This window comes from Rhinatrema bivittatum, chromosome 2 (assembly GCF_901001135.1).
Source record: "Rhinatrema bivittatum chromosome 2, aRhiBiv1.1, whole genome shotgun sequence".
In the NCBI taxonomy this organism is placed as follows: Eukaryota; Metazoa; Chordata; class Amphibia; order Gymnophiona; family Rhinatrematidae; genus Rhinatrema; species Rhinatrema bivittatum.
In genome coordinates, this window is record NC_042616.1 from 271,256,338 (window position 1) to 271,279,629 (window position 23,292).

Genomic DNA, 23,292 nt, shown 5'->3' on the forward strand with positions numbered 1-23,292 from the left:
TCTGTTCTACCTGAAGTTATATGTTTAGCGTTGGGGGGCTGGATGGGAGAGAGACTACAGGGGGAAGGGGGCAGGGGAAAGCCAGTGTGCCCTGCAGGGACGCTGGGTACTTTGTGCCTCTTGAGGAGCAAGGAGTTCTGGGTTTGGATGTATTTGGCGTGTGTGGGGTATGTGTGAGTATGGCTGTGGTTTGTGTGTACGAGTGAGTGGCAAGCTAGGGGGGAAGGGGGTACAGAGGGAACCTCTTTATGTTTACAGGAAGTCTTCTCTTTCTGGTTGTCTCATTATATGCACAGCTGCTTTCTAAGGCCCAGGCTGGGGGGCCTTGGATGCTCTAATGGGAATACTGTCATCCTTTTGTGTGTCCTTCTGGGTTCATGGTATGGCGCAGGTTAAAATTGTCTCACTGAATGTGGATGGAGTCCACTCCCCGATTAAGCGAAAGAAGTTACTCACAATGTTTAAGCGCATGCGGGCCCAGGTGGTATTCCTGCAGGAAACGCACCTTGCAGATAAGGAACACGCTAAATTACAGAGGGACTGGGTGAGTCACTGCTACTATTCCTCGTTCAGTTCGAGGCAGCGTGGGGTCGCCATTCTCATCCATAAAAATTTACCATTCCAGCTGGCGCAAACATAACAGGACCCAGAGGGGAAATACGTGATTGTTGTCGGTACATTGCATGATCAGAAAATGGTACTGTGCAATATTTATGCTCCCAATGTATATTCCCCTCTGTTTTTTGCTTCCTTCGTGAGTCGGCTGGCTGAGTTCCTTGGCTATCGTTTGGGGGTTGGGGGGGGACGACTTTAACATAGTCACGAATAAGCAGCTAGACATTTGACCCCCCCAAATCTGTGCAAAACCAGGACGGGAGTAAAGGCGTCAATCTCTTATGTGATGAATTGCAATTAATGGACATTTGGCGGGTATTGCATCCTGGAGACTCTGACTTTACGTTTTTTTCTAACCCCCACCAGTCTTATTTATTTATTTATTTATTTCGGATTTTTATATACCGGCATTCTCAATACAAGTATCGAATCAGGTCGGTTTACATAGAACAAAACTGTCGCAATAAAGGCGTTACATTAAACAGCGTTTCTTAACATATGAGTAACATATAACATATCATATAAAAATATAAATAAATAATACAAATTTAAATATTACATAGACTATAATAATAATAATAACTCGTCAACAGGACGTGGATAAATACAAAGGATGTTTAAGGCATGAGTATATATCTTGAATAATTAGAGGGGTAGTCTAAATTGTGATATGTGGGTACATAGACCTTGTTGCTGTGCAGAGTCCGAGTTGTGCATGAGTAAAAGGAGACTGATGAATCAGAGAAGGAGTCTTAAACAGGTGTGTTGTTCAGATCTGACGTGGTTAGATCTGGAGGGGAGTATGGCTGATCGAGGATATTTGCTGGTATCGGACAGCTGTTTCCCGAGGGTTACGGAGGCCAGAATTGGTACTATTTCTATCTCTGATCACACCTCTGTGACGGTAATAATACAATGTGGCTCCAAGGCTCGTCCTCCATTTTCCTGGCGCATGCGCCCCGATTTATACCTGGATAAAGTATTCCATAGTTATTTGCAAAATCACTGGCTGGAATACTTAAAACATAATGCGACCCCAGATATGAACGCAGTGACTGTGTGGGAGGCCGGTATGTCGTGATGTGCGATGCAATAATAGCGTACATGGCCAGAGCAAATAAAAAATGCAACGCTGAAATTTTGCGGTTAACTGCTGTTCTTAAACAAGCTCGGCAGCATCACATGACATCCTTGACTGGGGAATCCAAAGCAGTGGCTGATAGGGCTAGGGCTGCTCTCAATGCCTTAATTCACCAAAGGGCGTCTAAATCACTCCGCTATTATCAATACCACTTATACAAACAAGGGAACAGGGCAGGTAGACTGCCGACACACCTTGTTAGGCCTAGGGGACAGCGGGCTGCCGTAACGGGGATTCGAAATAGCCAAGGGGTCCATTTGAGTACACCCACAGACATCGCACATAAATTCAGGGAATATTATATGTCTCTATATGGCTCTAAGCCTATGGACGCCGATGTCGTTGAGTCCCTTTTTTCAAGGGATCTCATGGCCATCATTAACTGTAGATCAGGTTAGTGCCTTGAACAGCCCCATCACTGAGGGGGAAATCCACGCTGTCATCCACAAGCTTAAATTGGGGAAAGCAGTGGGCCAAGATGGCCTAGGTTCCAAATTCTACAAGATACTGAAATTCACAGTTGTCTCCGTTGCAGAAATACTATGCTGATCTTTTGCTCAGGCATCCAACCAGTCTGTCATTGTCGTCCTACCAAAACCAGAAAAAGATTCCCTGGATGTGGGTTCTTATACACCCACTTCCTTACTAAACGCAGATGTAAAAATCTTGGCTGCTGTCCTGGCGGCCCGGTTAAATGGAATTTTGCCCCTCCTTATTCATAAAGATCAGATGGGGTTTGTCAAAGGGCGGCAGGGAGTCTGTAATGTCCGACGTTTGCTGGCGGTCTTAAGCTATCAGCCATCAGCGGAGGCTTTGGTATTGAGTTTAGATGCAGAAAAGGCCTTTGATTCTTTATCCTGGGAATATATGTTTTGGGCCCTGCAACGTTATGGCTTTTCGGGGGCATGTCTCCATTGGTTGAAGGCACTGTATCATAACCCTAGCGCTTCTATTCTGCTTAACGGGGAGACTACCGACCCTTTTCCTTTATACTGCGGAGTCTGGCAAGGAAGGCCTGTTTCCCCATTGCTATTTGTGTTGGCCTTAGAACCCCTGGCTATCCGGCTGCGCGGCGATCCGGGATTCACTGGAATTAGTGTAGATGGCCACCCCTTGAAGACCGCTTTATTTGCGGATGGCATCCTCTTGTTTGTGGGATGGCCTCGTACCAGTGTGCCTACTATTATTCACCTTTTTGATCAGTTTCGCCTGGTGGCGGGGCTGAAAATTAATTATGAAAAGTCAGAGGCTTTGGCCCTAAACGCTCACCTGCCTGGTTCTTGGGTCAGCCCCTTTCCTTTTCAGTGGGCCCCTGACAAGATCAAGTATTTGGGCGTCTGGGTACCCTGACAGCTGATACAGCTTTACGAGCTGAATATTGTCCCATGTCTCCTTCAGCTTCAGGCGCAGCTGTAGCTCTGGACCCCGGTGCCACTCTCCCTATATGGTAGGAGTGCCCTCATCAAAATGGTGCTGGTTCCCCGACTTCTTTATCTGCTGCACGATTCCCTGTTGGTTGAAAGCCAGGGATCTCCGACAATTGCGTGCTAGTCTACAAAAGTTCCTGTGGCGGAGGAAAAGGATTTGGTTGGCTTATGCTGCCTTGCGCGCCGCTGGGAGCAGGGAAGGCTTAATTTGCCAGATTTTCGACTTTATAATAGAGATGTGAATCGGGAGTGAATCGGGAGTGAAATCGGAACCAATTCTGGTTCCGATTCACAATTCTGGTTCCGATTCACATCTCTACTTTATAATGTAGCATGTCAGTTGCGGTATGTGGGTGAGTGGATTACTGTTGTGTCTGTCGCTGTCCGACGTCTCTGCTCCACCCACCTTACCTCATTGGCGATTTCCTTCAGGGTTGATGGAAGGCTAGCTGCTGTGGCGTCTCTAGGCCGCCCTCCTTCGGCGTTCCTGAATCGGCTTGACGCTGCAAGCCGCCATGTTGACCAGATGACTAAGGGCGGGTGGCCCGACTGATGTACCAGCGTTGGCACGAACCTCAGGGGCATCCCCCTGAGATGACGTCACCAGCTCCAGATATTTAAGGTGTCAGTTTTCGCTAACAAGACGAGTTAGCAAGGGTTCACTTCCTCCTGGTCGCTGCAGATGGGATTCGCTGTCCACAAACCCAGCTACTCTGCCTCCTCGGACTTCACTAGAGGTACCCGCTCCTCGGGGGCCTCGCTCTCTCTTTTTCTTTTCAGGTCGCAGTCCGGAACCGGTACTCGCTCCTCGAGGGCCCACGTCCCAGACTTGCTCCTGAATACCACTTCTGCTAAGAAGTCATCACTGCTTACAACATTGTGAGTTTCCACCTATCTCTCACAGCTTTCCCTGGGTCCAGGTACTCACTCCTCGAGAGCCTAATGTATACCATCTCCTGGACTGCCTTAAGAGACTATTGTGTGAGTGTTACCATCAAGGACTTGTTCCAGAACTCTGCATATACTGCCTTAGTTTCTCTACAGCTCAGCCACCCTGGGATCACTGTTCCAATACCTGAGGTACTACAGCCCATCTGGGTGCTTCCAGCTCACTACTACCACCTTTGGTGGTTTACTATATTGTCTAATAAAATAACTAGTGTGTGTCTGTCTCCCCCTGAGGGTACGGTTACCTGCCACTGGTCCAAGGATCCACCCACAACCATTCTAAATAACTACAGATTGCTAAATATCAGCTTTAACAACAGAGCATTCTGACAATTACGGAGACCTACTGCTTTTGTGCACCAGGGATGTTAAATAAGATGTCTCAACCTAGCTCCCCTTTAAGTATTATTCAGCTACGCCTGGGGCTGCGGAGTACCATGACGTACCCCAGAATATTCTTACAACCTTGTATCCGAGCCTGGTTCTGGTTGCGGAGACAATGAGGCTTGCGGGGCATAGCTTCCCTTTTTTTGCCTTTTCTGGGGAATGCAAGTTTTGTGCCGGGGCGGGACAGCAGGGCTGTCTTCCAGGCTTGGGCTGATAAAGGAGTGGTATACATATTTTATTTGTTAGAACCGGACTCCCACGTCATTCAGGATTTTGCTACTCTGGCCCGCACATTTCAACTGCCTGATAAGTACTTTTATGCGTACCTGCAAGTCCGGCATTATATCCAGTCCCTTGCATGGTCTGTAGAGGCCCTGACAGCAGAAATGACATTTGCTACCAAGGTTTTTGACACTGCCTGACTCAATAATACAATTACCGGTTGAAAAAACTAGGTCAATCGCTGGGTCAACCAAACCGATTGCAGCATCTTTCGACCCACTGGACTGCCTTGTTGGACTCACCAATGGCCCCTAACTATTTGAAGAGCTGCTTCACGGCTCTTTACCAGTTGCTGCCAGATGTGGGGCCACGTGAGGTCCAATTCAAAATTCTTCATAACATTTATTGTGATGATATTCGCCGGTTTCATATGAAGATTACACAGTCTCCTCCATGTAGCTGGTGTGGCGCTGCTGAGGGCACTTTATACCATCGGTTGTTGGCGTGCCCATGCGTGGAGCTTTTTTGGAAGTCAGTTCTTGATGTGATTAGTAAAAGTACTGGTACTGTCATTTCTCATACGGGATGCCTTTTACTGGCCCACCACCAGTCTGCTCGGGTTCCTGGTACACGTTCCAGAGCAATGTTTGAACGCCTAGCGGTTATGATAGCGTGTCGCTCCATATTGGCTCTCTGGACTGATCCCTTGGCACAATCTTCCGTTGATGCGTGGTTTGGCAGGATGGCCTCTCTACTGCAGATGGAATATATGGACTTTTGCTTGGGCAAGCGAAAACCGGACAAGATATATAGTACTTGCTGGAATGCATGTTATGCCCCGTTTCCCCTTGCTCTACAAACTGAGCTCAGTAACACTGGCTATAAGCCCACATGGTCTTAACTGAGGTTCCGAGGGGGGGGATGGGGGAGGAAAGGGGGGTCTGTATGTGGTATGTCTGAGGTGTGAATGAGGATGTTTTGGAGTTGGTTCTGCGGGGAGGGGGTGGTAGGGCTAGGATTGGATGGAGGGGATAAAAAAGAAAAACCCAGGAATACGTTTACAGTGGGATTGGTTGTTGAACCACACATTCTTGTGCAACGCTTGTATTGTACGCTGTTTGATGTATTGCATCTGCTATTGTTATCCCATGTGTATGTAACGTCTTCCGGTTAATAAAAATTATTTTGATTAAAAAAAAAAATTTGGTATAGCAAGTGGTTCTGCAAGTTTGACTTGCTCATTCTTTGAGAGATAACTTTTAGGCAAATAGAAGAAAGTTGGACTCCATGAATTTATGGTCTATCTTTCAACCTAATCAAGTATGACTTGTGTTACTTTATGGTACTCCTGCATGGACTTTGATGTCTAACTTTCACTATGCTTTAGATACTGTCAACAGTTTATTAAAAGCAAAATAGTAAGTGTCATTCTTGGAAGGTTTGAGCAGAAGTAAGCAGAAGTAAGCGCTATATTATGTCACAGTGATGCAAATCAGTAGTGGGCAGTTACAGCAAGTTGTCTATGACAACAATACCTGGTAAATGAGTATGCAGATATTTTCATTAAAATGTGAAATAAAGTAAAATTCACAATACATAAAGAGCAAGAAGATCTTAAGCATGAACTTGTTTACTACTAAGCCTAACAACATGTTATTTTTTTTACACCCCTTGTCAACCCCCTTATCCCTATAACCTTTTTTGTAAACTGTTATGATGGCGTTATTTTGACATTTCCGAATGACGGTATATAAAACTCGTTAAATAAAATAAAAAAATAAGAATTAACCTCGCTGACGCTGTCACCAGATTCCAGAATTACTAAAGCCAAATTCCTTGATGAATTAGGCAATCAGTTGAGGAAGCCTGTAGGAAGGGACTCATTACAGACTGTGTAAGGTTCAACACAGCTGTACTGGTATGACTTGCAAAGCCTAATGATGGCTCTTATGAGTGAATGTGTCATTACCAAATCAGGTATTTAGAATAAAATATCAGTAGGAGAACTGCATATTCCAGCTTTTTATCAGACTGATCTAATACACTGGAGACTAGCTTGTAAGAGCTATGCCCCCCCCCCCCCCCCAATGGATCAATGTAAAATAAGTGAAGAAGGATGTTACCTAAATTTACAAATATATTGTAGGTTTGCTTAAAACTGTTTCCCCCCCTGTAAAAGTCCTATATAGATTCAGTAAAGGAATGCAGGGGTCAGTTGATATTAAGATTGAATGTGTTTCGCTGCCATTCCAGACGCTGCATTTATTTTATTTCGATATGTGAGACGTTGTGAGAAGAATAATAACACACTTTGAAGAAATCTTTAACAAGAAGGAATTTACTTTACATCAAAATCATTACAAGAAGCAGGAAATATAAAATACTAATAGGGGAAAGAAATGAGGAATAATGGGCCTCTATCAGTTACTGCTTCACCTTTCAGTAGGGGTACACAGAACTACAATGCACAGAGTGAAAAATGTGACCTTGTGCTGTCAACTACCAGGGATCAAGGGCCTCTTCAGCTGAAACTGGTGGAACTGTGCTATGGTAATCACATATGGAGAAAACACAGATCCCCTAATTCTTTACCAAATAAACATGTATATAGGGAATCTATATGCTAATTTTAAACACTTTTATATATATATTCAATCTAGCATAAAAAATATTTTCTTTAATGATATAAACTTACATCAGAGTATCATATTACATATTTTTTATTCATAAATACAATATCAAAAATACACTTATTAATCAATAATACAATATCAGTACAAACATGTGCAAAATATAAAAACCTGAGTAGGAATTTTTTAATCACAACATCTCTGTAATATAGATGTCCCAGAGAACATAGACAAATGATATCTATTCAGAATCAATATACTAAAACACCCTTCTACACATATATTCATTCATCATACACACCCCCATCCAATATAAAATAATCATGTATCAGTTTTCTGAACAGATCTAAAGACCACACTCTGCCTCATTAATATTTGGCACCTATCATTTTAATTCATCTCAACATGATTATAACTAATCCCAATCTGTTCACATCCCACCACCCTTTTTTTAAATTATCCAAATACCCTATTATCAATTCCCTACACTGGATTCTATCACTATATCAGCCAGGGTCTTCTCAACCCTATTATCAATTTCCCACACTGTACTCTGCCACTTTATCATCCAGGGTCTTCTCCGTATATCTGTATCCACACATTGGAGTGATCCTGTGTTTGCATTGATATTGTATTGTTGATTAATAAGTATTTTTTATATCGTATTTATGAATAAAAAATATGTAATACGGAACTGTGCTATGACAAGAAGGATCTGCATATTGTAAAGATCCAGTGCTGTAGGTGAGCTTCAACATGCTTTAAAAGGCATGCATTGTGCAGGAATTTCTGTCTGTAATTATAGTCCTTTGTACAGATAGCCGCAAAACCTATAAAATACAGAAGATTGCAACTTTATTAGTGCATTGCAGCGGTCCCAGCACAAAGTGGCACAAGTGATGGTCATCAGAGTAACAACCTTTGGAATGTTCGCTGTGATTAATTGGGATTACCAGATGAAAGCTCGTCATTCAGAAGGAGGAATTAAGCCATAATTGGGAGTTAAACCCCCTTTCACCCTACTACTGGAAGAGAAGAGTAAGAAATACTTTTTTTTTATTATCTTGGTGTGGAAGATGGAGGGGGGAGGCTAATAAAGGAGAAGACTTGGAAGAGAGATAATTACCATTTTTATTTAAAAATTCATAAGCAATAATGGATAATTATGGGTAGCAATACAAAACAAGGCACTTAACGGCATCTGAGGCTTCCTGTATCATAAGAACTCTTGACCTTTTGATTTTATGTTCTGTGATGAGACAAAAATTCTTCAATGCCTGTAATCACCTGGTTATGTACAGGTGTTCCCCCAAATTATTGTGCCATCTAATGCTGCATTATCTCAGGATAAATATACCGGATGCTTACCATGTTATTGGCCCATGCAATTAAGTTCCCCCTCCATTTTATATTTGTTATGTTCCCTTCTCCTTCATGCAGCACAAAAGTCTTCCATCTGTTGAGCCAGGTCCTCTCATACAATAGGAGCTATGGAAAAATGATGGGGAGAAAAGCTGTTTAGGAGCAGACAGTATGAGGTTTCAAACTCTGACAGCAAGGTCTTCACAAATTCTTCTGCACGCACAGAGATGGCTCAAACTATATATACATTTTTTTTTTTTTTTTTTTTTTACATATGGCATGCTATACACTGGGGAGTACATTTTAAAAGACAACGCGCGCGTACATTTGTTCGCGCATCAGGCGCAAACAAAAGTACGCTGGATTTTATAAGATACACACGATTTTATAAGATACTGCGCACGCTGCCCGTTCCCTCCGAGGCCGCTCCGAAATCGGAGGGAACTTTCCTTCCACCCCACCCCCCCGCATCTTACCCTCCCTTCCCCTACCTAACCCACCCCCCGGCCCTATCTAGACACCCCCCCCCCCTTTATCCGAAAAGTTACTACTGCCTCCGGGCAGTAGTAACTTACGCGCGCCAGTGCGGCAGGCCCTGACACAGGCCGCTGTGTCGGGGCATTCGCCCACGCCCCCGGACCGCCCACACGCCCCCGAACACGCCCCAGATCTGACACCACGCTCCCTGGCCACGCCCCTGACCGCCCCTTTTTGCAAGCCCCGGGACTTGCGCGCCAAGCCTATGCAAAATAGGCTTGGCGTGCGCAGGGGTTTTTTAAAAGGGTTACGCGTGTAACCCTTTTAAAAACCGGCCCTGGGAGAATAACTTTCAAACAACTGCGTGCGGTGTTTTGCCATAATATTTTATAACCCATGTGTATGATATGTGCACGTTTTACAAAATACATGTATCTTTACTGCATAACATATGCATGCATGTAGGCCTATACAGTATGTAAATACATACAACACAGTGAAACCATACACATACTTTCCTACCTATTTTAAAAATAGTCGCATGTATATTTTCTGTGCAAAAGTAAAATAGAACTTACTCATATAAACAGCCAATTTTAAAATGTGTGCATAAATAAAATTAACCAGTTTACCAATAAGTCCACCAGTTCACCCAGTCCATCTCCAGTTCATCAAAACTTTTCTGGTTCTTCAGCCAACTCACCCACTTCACCCAGACCTCCCACCCAGTCAGTACTACACAATAAAGATGTTTAATGTCGCTTATGCTAGATAATTAGCAGATGTAAAAATACGTAAGTTGTAAAATATCTAAGTCTCTTTTAAAATAAGTTAAGCACGTGTTGGCTCTACCCTGGAATGCCCCTAGATGGCCCCCCCTTTTTTTTTTTTTTTTTTTACACGCATGTATGTGCTTGTGAAAATGAAAATACATGTGTATTTTTTATTTTTATAAAATACAATGTGATGGGTGGCGTGGGAATGAGCCCTTTGTGCTGAGGTGTGGTTGACGTAGCCTCGCAAGCGAATCTACAAGGCCTACGCCAGTAGCCGGCAAACATACCCTGTAGTGCAGTGGTCCCCAACCTTTTTTGCACCAGGGACCGGCTTCAAGCAAGGCCATTTTTCCATGGCCCGGAAGGGCGGGTGGGGTGGGGCAGGGGTGGGGTTTTGGTCATATGGGGGCGGGGTTATGGAGGGGGTAGGATTTTAGTGCACACTTATCATTTAATTATGACATTTTAAATGTGACTCAACTCACCATAGGTTTTCACATGCATGACACACTGACCCATGATCGTCATGGGGCTAGATGTAAAAGTACAGTTTGCATCCACGGGAACCCCCCTGACCCACAATAATGGATGTAAAGCAGAATTATGACATTCCCCATACAACTCACCCTACAAAAAAGATATTCTGGTTCTGGTGTCATCTCAGTAACAGCAACTCAAACTCCTTCTACTACCAGGCTCAATAGCCCTACTTATGAAAAGACAGCAGTTTACCACCAATGCATGTCCTCTTGAGAAAACACAACAAATAAGACTGATAAAACGCTTACATGCTAGTAAAATATCTCGGTAACAGACACAGAACTGACCTAACATACTCCCAGGATCTGTAGTAATGCACATAAAGTAATCCGCACACATTTACACCTGTATTATGGAATATACTCAAACAGGAGCAACCCTATCTATGAAAAGGCAACACTATAAATATTAAATCAGGCCCTAAAAACCAATACACCTCTTATTAGGAAAACAGAACTAGCAAGCAGCTATAGATTCCCACACAGAAATAATTGTAAAACTATACTAATAAGCAGAATAAATGTTTCAAAACAGCTATGAACAGAACAACATCCAACAATTAAAAACTCATAAAAACTATTAAACATTCTCCAAACACCAATAAAATATTTCAAAAAAGCAGACATCACATAATTAAAATGGCAGTCAATCAAGAAAAATAAACTTAAAACGCCACCTTTACTTACCCCCTCCAGCAGCTCTCCTATTCCCCTTCCATGCAGGCCGTGGCACACACCAGAAGCAGCAGTAGAAGCTAAGCTCTATACTCATGGTCTTCTTCCTTAGAGCCCATGTCTCTCACACACACACACCATACCAGTCATGCCCCCATGACCAGTTTCTGTCTCTCACACACCAATCATCTCCCAGTCTTTGACACACACACCAGTCACCTTCATGAACAGTTTCTCTCATGCCATACACACACACAGGCTTCCCACTCCCATGTTCAACTTACATATATGGGCTTCTCACTCTCATAATCACTTTCTCTGTCTCACACACACACACTCACCAGTCTCTCACTCCCATGCTTTTTCTCTCCACATGCACAGGCTTCTCATTCCCATAATCACTTTCTTTCTCTCACACACACACACCAGTCACCTGACCTCTCTCATGCATACGCATACACACACACACACACACACACACAAAGGCTTCCCAATCCCATGTTCTCTTTCAGATATACAGGCTTCTCCCTCCCATGCTGTGTCTCACACACCCATGTTTCTCACTCCCATGCTCACTCTTCACATGCACAGGCTTCTCATTCCCATAATCACTTTCTTTCTCTCTCTCACACACACACACTCGCACACCAGTCACCTGATCTCTCTCATGCATACACACACACATAGGCTTCCCACTCCCATGTTCTCTTTCAGATATACAGGCTTCTCCCTCCCATGCAGTGTTACACACACCCAGGTTTCTCACTCCCATGCTCACTCTCTTCACATGCACAGGCTTCTTATTCCCATAATCACTTTCTCTCTATTACACATACACCAGTCTCTCTCATTTCCATACTTACTCTCCACGTGCACAGGCTTCTCATTCCCTGAATCACATTCTCTCTCACACATTCACACACACCAGTCTCTTTCTCTCATATACACCGTCACCTTACTAACCAGTCTCTCTCTCTCATGCATGCACACACACACAGGCTTCCCACCCCCATGCTCTCTCTCACATACAGCTCAATACTGTAAAGTGCGGCCGCGTTTACCCCGCTCCTAACTCGCGTTCTACTCACTTTCCGGCCGCGTTACCCTTCCTGCGATACACTATCCCCTTTAACCTACTCCTATCACGTCCTAAAATCCCCGGGCAACCCCTTCCACACGCGGCATGTATATTGCATGTAAACGAGCGAATTAGCTATTCCCTACCATCCAGTAACGCGCGCCCCGACTATCCCTTTTTTACCCTGCCGTTTTGCCGCGTGTTTAACCTAACTTACCGCCTACCCCTACCCCTGCGTTAGAGGCAGGGGTAAGGGTAGGCGGCAAACTTTCCCCCAGCCCCCGCTCTCCTGCCCTGGCCGCGTCCATGGGTGCTGGTCTCCGGGGCAGCCCCAGTCCTCTCTCCCCTCCTCCCGAAGCAAAAAAAAAAAAAAGTGAAAAAAAAAAATTGCAAGAGAGAGAGGGGAGAGGACGGGCAATCCTACGCTCGGGATTGCCAGTCCTCCCTCCCCTCCTCCCGAGGCAGGCGCGAAAAGCAGCCTTGCTCCGGGAGGAGGGGAGAGAGGACTGGCAGTGTGAAGAGACTTACTTTTTGCAGCCCCCCCTCCGGACATCGGCGAGGACGGGATTGCCAGTCCCCCCTCCCCTCCTCCCGAAGCAGGGCACGAAAAGCAGCCTTGCTCCAGGAGGAGGGGGGAGGGGACTGGCAGTATAAAGCGACTTACTTTTTGCAGCCCCCCACTTTTATTTTAGCTTTACACTGCCAGTCCTGTCTCCCCTTCTCCCGGAGCAAGGCTGCTTTCGTTCCTTGCTTCGGGAGGAGGGGAGAGGGCTGACAATCACCCGCCCGCCGGCTCCCGCCTCGATAACAGCCCGCCGGATGAACGCGCGCCCGCCGGCTCCCACCGCTGCCGCCTGGATAAACGCGCGCCCGCCGGCTCCCACCGCTGCCGCCTGGATAAACGCGCCCGCCGGCTCCCACCGCCGCCGCCTGGATAAACGCGCGCCCGCCGGCTCCCGGGAGGGGGGGGGGGGGGGAAACCATCCACTTCCTGGTACCTGTCATTTCAAATGTCAGTTGAAATGACATTTGAAATGACAGGTACCAGCGCACCCAGGATACTGTATAGGCGCTGTATTAAGCCTATACAGTAGGCTTAATACAGCGCCTATACAGTATCCCACCCTCCCCAGCGACTGGGAAGGGGGAGGGTGGGATACTATACAGTATCCCACCCTCCCCCTTCCCAGTCAGGTATTGATGATATCCACTTCACCTGATTTAGAAAATGAACACAACAAACCTCAAGTGGAAATTATCTCAAGTGGAAATTACCCCTTGCTGGTTCCTGTAGTGCTACTGCCAACACTGTAGGGCTTGAAGGCAAGTAATGTAGCTGCCAATTCTTCTAACATCTCCCTACAGGATATTTGGCAAGTAGTAAACAGAGAGCACCTTGGTCCAAACTGTGACCAAATTATGTTATTTTTCTGCAGGAGTATCATCTAAATTGACTGAATTTGAGAGTCATTTAGAAGGGATACAATCTAGTAACTTCAAAAAACAAGTTACAGTGCTGCATGCATCATAGGCTTCTAGTATTAAAGATAATCTGTAATAGGCTGGAGGCCCTAGAAAATGTTATACGTGCTAAGAACTTAAGGCTCTTACATTTTCCCCAAACCAGGCTTTTGTCTCTTTTTGAATGGTTTAAAATAATATATATATTAGATGTTATAGATTACTATAGATAAAGTGATTTTCCTTTCTAAATATGATTTGCCATTGTTTAAAGCCTTGTCAGCTAATAGAGAAGGGGAAGCAGAATTATATGCCTCTGTAGACAGTAATGTTGTTTCTGGTTTTTATAAGTGTCTAATGATAATATTTCAACAAGGGCTACTTTGCTTGTTTCTTTTCTTATTGAATCAGATAAAGATCTGGTTATATATCAGTGTTTTAAATAACAACAAGAATCATTTTGTGGCCAAAAGTTACAAATTTTTCCTGATGTTTCAAAACCTAAACAAGTGAAGAGGAAAGCTTTTCTTCAAATGAAACAACGTGAACTGGATATTGAAGGCATGTTCTACCTAAAGTTTCCATGTAAGTGTCTGCTAACATATCAGGGTAACAATTTAGTTTTTTTATAATCCCTCTTGCTTGGAGCATTTTTTGTTAGATAAAACTCCTAATTAGAAACAGATAGGAAGGGAGGGAATGAGGTCACAATAAATATTAGTCAATTTAAGTCAAGAATCCCCCCATCCATCCTCCTTGATATGGTCTTGAAAGGGATTACAGATAATTTACCTTTTGTTTGACTGCTGAGAATTTGTGTGGTTGTATTTGACCTTTTTTATTTAATTTTGATTTATGTAATAATCAAAAATTTAAAAAGATTAAAAAAAAAGAAATTACTAGCTAGAAGTATTTAGAGATTTTTTTTTAATAGCCTTCCTCTGCTTTGTAATAGTGAATTATTTTCATTTTCAAATGTTTAGCTGCTTAGAGGAGGCAATGGTTGTTGGAAGTAGAGAGAACAATCACAACCTGAGTGGTTTGAAGGGTCACAGTATTTGTTCAACTGTGTAATTGTCTTCACCTTACTAAATGAAAGCCTAATTCGTCAATCAACTCTTTGGGCTTTATTAACAACTAAAAAAAAAAAAAAAAGGAGTAATGAATCAACCAGAAAGATGCCCAAACTTCTGCACATGCTATATTCACTTTTTATTATTTTCACTCTGTTAGAATCAGCAGACAGCAATTTTGCTTTAGAAAACTGCAAAACAATGTTGTGTTTAACTTTGTACCATGCAGAGGTTGCGTTAGCTTCTGCTCACATAGAGATTTACTGAAACACAATTTGACGATTGGTGCATACACGTTTGCACCCAACTGTATTTGGGTGAGTCTTTGTGAGTGGAAGGCATTAATAGATCATTTACAATGTCATTCCAAATAGATTTTTCAGGCTGTGACATATCTTCTTTTTGTTGCTGAATAGTTCCCAAATGTCTGCTTTCAGAGTACTCTATTATTTTTTACTTTTCCCGTTTTAGCCTTCCAGAGGCCAAAAAGAATTTCAGTGAAATGAACTCAAAACAAATGAGGTTTCATTCAAGCAAGAAAACTTTGTTGAAAATAAATCTGAAATATGATCAATTAAAAATTCTATAAAAACTTTAACAAAGCATGCTCCTTGAAATTACAGAAATTAAATGAACATATAAACCGACTCTTGGCCAGAAGATGGCACCAAAGCATAATTATTTGGGAGAATAAAAATGGGAGCAAAAAGCAGATAGAAATGTTCTGAAACCACTGACTTTTAAATATAGCAAGCAGTGAACATCATAATTTTAAAAGATAAAAATCCAAACCATCTTAAATTCTCCTTCACTGTCAAACTGAGCTCATCTCACTAACAGCCTACATGGTAATTACCCCCATGGGTATCTTAGAAAAACCATTACTTTGTTTACAATATCAAACAGAGCAAAGACTTATAAACTACTACAACAGCCACGAATCCAAGTTTTCTTGCATTCAGAAATTGTTACAGTGAATTTACTCAAAGTATATCAAAATATTTTCAGTTGCCATAAAAGCCGCAATTAGGTAATAAAGTAGTGTGATACAGTTTTTCATGTAAACATTTTTCCCGTTGAGACAAGGAAAGATCTACAGTACAGTCTTGAATTAGTGATGCAAATTATTTGGCATAGAAAAGGACAAGATCTTTAACATTCTACAAACAGTCTTTATTACGTATTACGTTACCGTACTTTAATGGCACTTCCTATATATAGTATTAAATTATACTTCTAAGATATATATATATATCTAAATATCTAAGATATATATATATATATATATATATATATATAAATAAAAATAAATATATGTGCCTCAATATAAACCAGTGATGGTATACTACTTAATGATGGTATAGAAAAGATTTTAAATAAATAAAATAAATAAATATTATAGTTGAAAACACAGCCATGAGTGGGGTGGTACGGCTCCACTGTACACACAAATGGTGAGACATCACTCAGAAATCCCATGCCAGAGGTCTGCTCTTCCCCTACCCAATGCCTTATATTACAACATTCTACATCCTTTGATTCACTATAGCTGCTCTTGCACTATAGCAAAATAAGGAAAACATGGCACAAGAGAACAATTATAATTCTATTATTAAATAGATATATATTTTCTACTCATTTCAGTGAGATTTTTCTGCTAAGAGTGTAATCTATGGAATAGATGAAAATGGATGGCATTATGGGACCTCCAGTCCACAGCATACAGTTGGGAGTGCTGAGATGTCCCCTCTGCCTTGCACATCACACTCCTGCAAACAAACCCATGGGCTGCTGTATGCATATGTCAAAACAAATGGCATAAAAAGATGAACAGATGCAGGAGGTCGTTCAGCGAGGCGCAGGAACCCTCGCTGAACGACCTCCTGCAGTCGATCTCCTGCCGGCGCCATTTTCCGTACGGAAAACGACTCGCGGCGGGAAATCGCTCCCTGACCCCCGCTGGACCTCCAGGAACTTTTGGTCAGCTTGGGGGGGGCCTCCTGACCCCCACAAGACTTGCCAAAAGTCCAGCGGGGGTCCGGAAGGACCTCTTGCCGTCGAATCCTGTTGGTCTATGGCCGCCGCCATTTTTCGGCGCCATTTTGGAAAATGGCGCCGGCCGAAGACAACAAGATTCAGTAGCAGGAGCCCGTTCCGGACCACTGCTGTTCCGGACCCCCAGGTAATTTAAGTCATTTCGGGAGGGTGGGGGATTGAAGGAGGTAGGATTTGGCAAGGAAATGTTTAAGTTATTTGGGGGGGGTTCGGGAGGTGGGGGATTTAATTTAAAGGGTCGGGGGTGGGTTTTAGCGGGTTTTAGTGTGCCGGCTCACGATTCTAACGATTTATAACGATAAATCGTTAGAATCTCTATTGTATTGTGTTCCATAACGGTTTAAGACGATATTAAAATTATCGGACGATAATTTTAATCGTCCTAAAACGATTCACATCCCTAGTGTATATACACAATACAAAGATCTTTACATACAAGGAAGTGTTTCAACACAATTAACTTTTAAGCAATGAACTATTTTATTTGGTTCTATACACTTGACCTTTTAAATATTCTTGTGATGGGATTAAAAACTGATTAATGAAAGATATAGTCCTGAATTCGTTCAAGTAGCATAGAAAATGATGGCAGATAAAACGCCAAATAATCAATCTAATCTGCCCAGCAAAATGTTTAGGGCTGAAACTTCCCCTTGGTGCAGGTTAACCCCATTCAGAAATGTTACAGCTAAAGTTATCAAACATTACCACACTTCTTCATTTCCATCCTCTAGCTACTAGGGATTTTTTGTGTTTAACCCAAGTCCTGTTGAACTCTATTACCATTTGGACTTCCCCACCTCTTCTGGGAGGGCTCTCCATGCATCCTCACCCTTTCTGTGAACAAATACTTCCCGGTATTGTTCTAAGTCTATCCTTTTTGAGATACAGTCTCCACAATTGAACACAGTACTCCAGGTGAGGCCTTGCCAATGACCTGTACAGGGACATTATCCCCTCCTTTTTCCTGCTGGTTATGACTCTCTCTACGCCAGTGTTTCCCAACCTCTTCAAGACCAAGGCACACCTACATTAAAAAAAAAACCGGGGGCTTTTAAAGTAACTAACCAAGATTTATCAGTTATTCTGCCAAAATGAAAAAAGAAAGGAGATGGGAATCTACTGACAGAGTTTAGTTAAATATTTAGAAGTGTAACATACAAGAAATGGAGCTAGTAATCTTTTAGTCTTTTTATATACAGCAGATTTAAATACAAGTATAGCAAATTGTTGATCACCTCTGCAGATAAATTAATTTCCTTCAAAATTCTAGACATTATGCAGAAAACAAATCTGGTAGATTACTGGTAACTTATCTTCAGTCGCAAAGGACACAAGCGGATTGTGGCTCCGCAATTACAGACTGCTGGCTTAGTTACCAAAAGAGAGGCAATACTACAAGACTACAAATGTCTGTGTATTACAACACTGATGAGCCAGTTCCATTGCTCATATTATTAAAAAACACTGGCACGCTCTTAATTTCCATCCTGTTTTTTTCAGAGGAATCCTTAATTTCATACAATCGAGGACCCAATATAAAAGACCCAGTATGAAAAGTTTCATTGAACAATATAAAAATATCTAATATCCCTGAGTCTCAGCAAGGCCACTTTTGCTGTAATAGCTGTGATACGTGTGTAACAATTTTACAAGGTGATTCGTGGGCACATCCTAGCACTCACAAGATTTATAAACATAAGAAATCAACAAATCGCAGATCTAAAAATGTCATAAATATTATCCAATGTACGTGTCCAAAAATTTATGTGGGTAGAACTCAAAGACCAGTGAGGATAAAACTACGTAAACACCGGAGTCGACTAAATTCCCACAAAATGGATACACCCATAGTTCAGTGCTATCTAGCAAGTGATGCATATAGGGAACAATAACCTTTGCTGTAGTTACACAATGTTAGGTTCTATCTTAGGAGCTACCACCCAGGAAAGAGATCTAGGTGTCATAGTGGATAATATATAGAAATCGTCAGCCAGTGTGCTGTGGTGATCAAAAAAGCAAACAGAATGTTAGCAATCATTAGGAAGGGAATGGAAAATAAAACAGAGGATGTCATAATGCCTCTGTATCGCTCCATGGTGAGACCACACCTTGAATAGTGTGCGCAATTCTGGTCACCGCAACTCACAAAAGGATATGGCTGCACTAGAGAAAATGCAGAGAAAGTGCGGAGAAGGGCGACCAAAATGATATGGGGCATGGAACGGCTTGCCCTATGAGGAAATGCTAAAGAAGTTAGGGTTGTTCAGTTTGGAGAAGAGATGAGTGAGGGAGGATATGATAGAAGTCTACAAACTCATGAAAGGACTTGAGCAAGTTAATGTAAATTGGTTATTTACTCTCTCAGATAATAGAAGGACCAGGGGGCACTCCATGAAGTTAGCAAGTAGCTCACTGAAAACAACTCGAAGAAAATTAGTTTTCACTCAGAGCATAGTTAAACTCTGAAATTCATTGTCAGGAGATGTGGTTTCAGCAGTTAGTGTTACTGGGTTTAAAAAAGATTTGGATAAGTTCCTAGAGGTTAAATCCATAAACTGCTATTACGGTAATTAATAAGCAATAGTAGCTTGTGATCTATCTAATGTTTGGGTACGTGTGACTTGGTTTGGTCGCTGTTGGAAACAGGATGCTGGGCTTGATGGACCCTTGGTTTGACCCAGTATGGCACTTTTTATGTTCTTACGTAGCATGCCAACATGTTTTTCAGATCTTTGTTGGACAATTATCAATATGGTTTTATCATCATATAGAGGGGGCGATATAACCTCTATCTTAAATTTCAAAGAACAATGCTGGATATTCACATTGGGCTCTGTTTATCCAATGGGAATGAATGATGACTTGGCATGGTTTTCTTTAATCTAGGCAAATTGTGCAACACATTCATTTTCCTTTTTACATTTTAACAGACAGCATTATTCTGTTTTCAATTATCGATTTTTTAAACAAAATGGCTTTAAATGAATCTCTCTTCAAGTCAAATGTATGTATGAATTTATTGGGTAAGGTGGAGACTATCATATCCCTGATTGCTAGTTTTTAAATGCCATGTTACTATTGGCTGGTTTAGTAGTTGGAACTGAATATTTAGTTCAAAAATAAAGATGGCAGGTCCAGAGGCTAATGAAGAATAACTGCAAGGAAGTAATGAAGCTGAACTGCTCTAAAAAAATGTTAACCTAGTAAGTGTTTTGCCTTTTGAAAAGTTTTCTTTGCATTAAAATGTTTTCAGGAAACATATTAAAAATTGCAGTTGATCCTTTGAGCCTTATGACTGCCTGCATAAACTGCCCCTGAAGAAGGAAAAATGAAAAATGAGAAATGTGGGGCTCGGTGTGGGCATCTGTATATGGCTCTCTCTATGGACCTTTGTCATTAAAATTGCAAAGATAAGTGATTTTTCTTTTAATCAATACAAGGGAATTTTATATGCAAACACCTACAAAATTTTTTTTTAAATATGTCACTTAAGTGGTAGTGTCCAATTCAGATCATGAGTAAACGTTACTAAGTGAACAACTGTGGGCTCTTTGTTTATGATGGACTTCTAAACACATTCATTGTGGGTTTCTCTTCACTTTGGTGTTATGTTGGTGGCTTGCTTATGAACAGCTCCCCTATGAGGAAAGACTAAAGAGGTTAGGACTTTTCAGCTTGGAGAAGAGATGGCTGAGGGGGGATATGATAGAGATGTTTAAAATCATGAGAGGTCTAGAAAGGGGTAGATGTGAATCAGTTATTTACTCTTTTGGATAGTAGAAAGACTAGGGGGCACTCCATGAAGTTAGCATGTGGTACATTTAAAACTAATTGGAGAAAGTTCTTTTTTTACTCAATGCACAATTAAACTCTGGAATTTGTTGCCAGGGGATGTGGTTAGTGCAGTTAGCATAGCTGTGTTTAAAAAAGGATTGGATAAGTTCTTGGAGGAGAAGTCCATTACCTGCTATTAAGTTGACTTAGAAAATAGCCACTGCTATTACTAGCAACGGTAACATGGAATAGACTTAGTTTTTGGGTACTTGCCAGGTTCTTATGGCCTGGATTGGCCACTGTTGGAAACAGGATGCTGGGCTTGATGTACACCCAGTATGGCATGTTCTTATGTAGACACAGTCCTGTGGTTTTTCCCTTATGCCTGCGTATCAGTACCCCAGACTGTAGAAGTCTGGGCCCTCTTGGTTGTTATCTGAAGCCATAAGAACATAAGAAAATGCCATACTGGGTCAGACCAAGGGTCCATCAAGCCCAGCATCCTGTTTCCAACAGTGGCCAATCCAGGCCATAAGAACCTAGCAAGTACCCAAAAACTAAGTCTATACCATGTAACCATTGCTAATGGCAGTGGCTATTCTCTAAGGGCCTCATTTTCCAATATCGCATTGGTAACGCATTAGGGGGAGTTACCAATGCAAATGAGGCTTCTTTCGTGCAGTGGGGAAACATCGCGTGCGGCGATGTTTTCGCCATTCGTGAAAACATTAGCACCGCACGCAATGTTTTCCCAGTGTGCGATGATTCTTTCGGTGTTTCATCGCAGTGCACGATATTTGCCGGTTTTTGCACTTCAATCATAGCGGGCCACGATAGTCCCGGACAGCCTGTTTCAGGCGCCGGGGAGAGACAGACAGACAGACAGACAGACAGACAGAGAGAGAGAGAGAGAGAGATAGAGAGAGAGAGAGAGAGAGAGAGAGAGAGAGAGAGCGAGCGCCTTACTATAGTGCCTGTGCCCTAGACAGGTATTTTAATCCCTATGGGAGGGCCACCTACTAACTCGGGGTGGGGATTAGGTATCAGCGTCGGGGGTTGGGGGCCACTTTCGCATTCCACATGAGACCTACGGAAAGAACAGTGGTCTCTAGTGAAGATTTGCTGGCCGTCGGAGTGAGGAAACTCACTCCAAGAGGAGATTTGGGCAACGTTCTCTCCACCTAGCTTGCTGGACACTCTACCTGGGCAACAACAAGCTAGGTGGAGAGAACGTTGCCCAAATCTCCTCTTGGAGTGAGTTTCCTCACTCCGACGGCCAGCAAATCTTCACTAGAGACCACTGTTCTTTCCGTAGGTCTCATGTGGAATGCGAAAGTGGCCCCCAACCCCCGACGCTGATACCTAATCCCCACCCCGAGTTAGTAGGTGGCCCTCCCATAGGGATTAAAATACCTGTCTAGGGCACAGGCACTATAGCAAGGCTCGCTCTCTCGCTCTCTCTCTCTCCCCCCCTCCCCCTCCCCCTCCCGAAACGGGCTGTCCGGAACTATCGTGGATGGCGATAATCCTTTTCTGGCCCGTAGCGCAGTCCATAACGCAAATTTGAGGGTTGTAGTTATTAGCCGCGATAGCAGCCGCACACGATAAACAGGTTCCCGCTTTACATATGCTCCGCCCCCTGAATACCAAATTACCAATTTGCATTCGCAAATCGCGTTAACAGCTGTTAACGCGATTTGCGAATTTATCGCACGCGGTAAAGTGCTTGGAAAATGAGGCCCTAAGTGAACTTAATAGCAGGTAATGGACTTCTCCTCCAAAAACTTATCCAATCCTTTTTTAAACACAGCTATACTAACTGCACTAACCACATTCCCTGGCAACAAATTCCAGAGTTTAATTGTGCGTTGAGTGAAAAAGAACTTTCTCCGATTAGTTTTAAATGTGCCCCATGCTAACTTCATGGAGTGCTCCCTAGTCTTTCTACTATCCGAAAGAGTAAATAACCGATTCACATCTACCCGTTCTAGACCTCTCATGATTTTAAACACCTCTATCATATCCCCCCTCAGTCGTCTCTTCTCCAAGCTGAAAAGTCCTAACCTCTTTAGTCTTTCCTCATAGGGGAGTTGTTCCATTCCCCTTATCATTTTGGTAGCCCTTCTCTGTACCTTCTCCATCGCAATTATATCTTTGAGATGCGGCGACCAGAATTGTACACAGTATTCAAGGTGTGGTCTCACCATGGAGCGATACAGAGGCATTATGACATTTTCCGTTTTATTCATCATTCCTTTTCTAATAATTCCCAACATTCTGTTTGCTTTTTTGACTGCCGCAGCACACTGCACCGACGATTTCAATGTGTTATCCACTATGACACCTAGATCTCTTTCTTGGTTGTAGCACCTAATATGGAACCCAACATTGTGTAATTATAGCATGGGTTATTTTTCCCTATATGCATCACCTTGCACTTATCCACATTAAATTTCATCTGCCATTTGGATGCCCAATTTTCCAGACTCACAAGGTCTTCCTGCAATTTATCACAATCTGCTTGTGATTTAACTACTCTGAACAATTTTGTGTCATCTGCAAATTTGATTATCTCACTCGTCGTATTTCTTTCCAGATCATTTATAAATATATTGAACAGTAAGGGTCCCAATACAGATCCCTGAGGCA

The 23,292-nt window shown here is 42.7% G+C and overlaps 1 protein-coding gene across 2 annotated transcripts in view; it reads right to left on the bottom strand.

The window, feature by feature from the left end:
- The window catches only part of VPS41 (VPS41 subunit of HOPS complex), a 413,500-nt gene that overhangs the window by 173,170 nt on the left and 217,038 nt on the right, over positions 1–23,292 (bottom strand). For both annotated transcript variants that reach the window (XM_029589524.1, XM_029589523.1), the window contains exon 8: positions 8,739–8,858. In XM_029589524.1, coding sequence (XP_029445384.1) covers positions 8,739–8,858 — 120 coding nt within the window. The remainder of the gene's footprint in view (positions 1–8,738; positions 8,859–23,292) is intronic.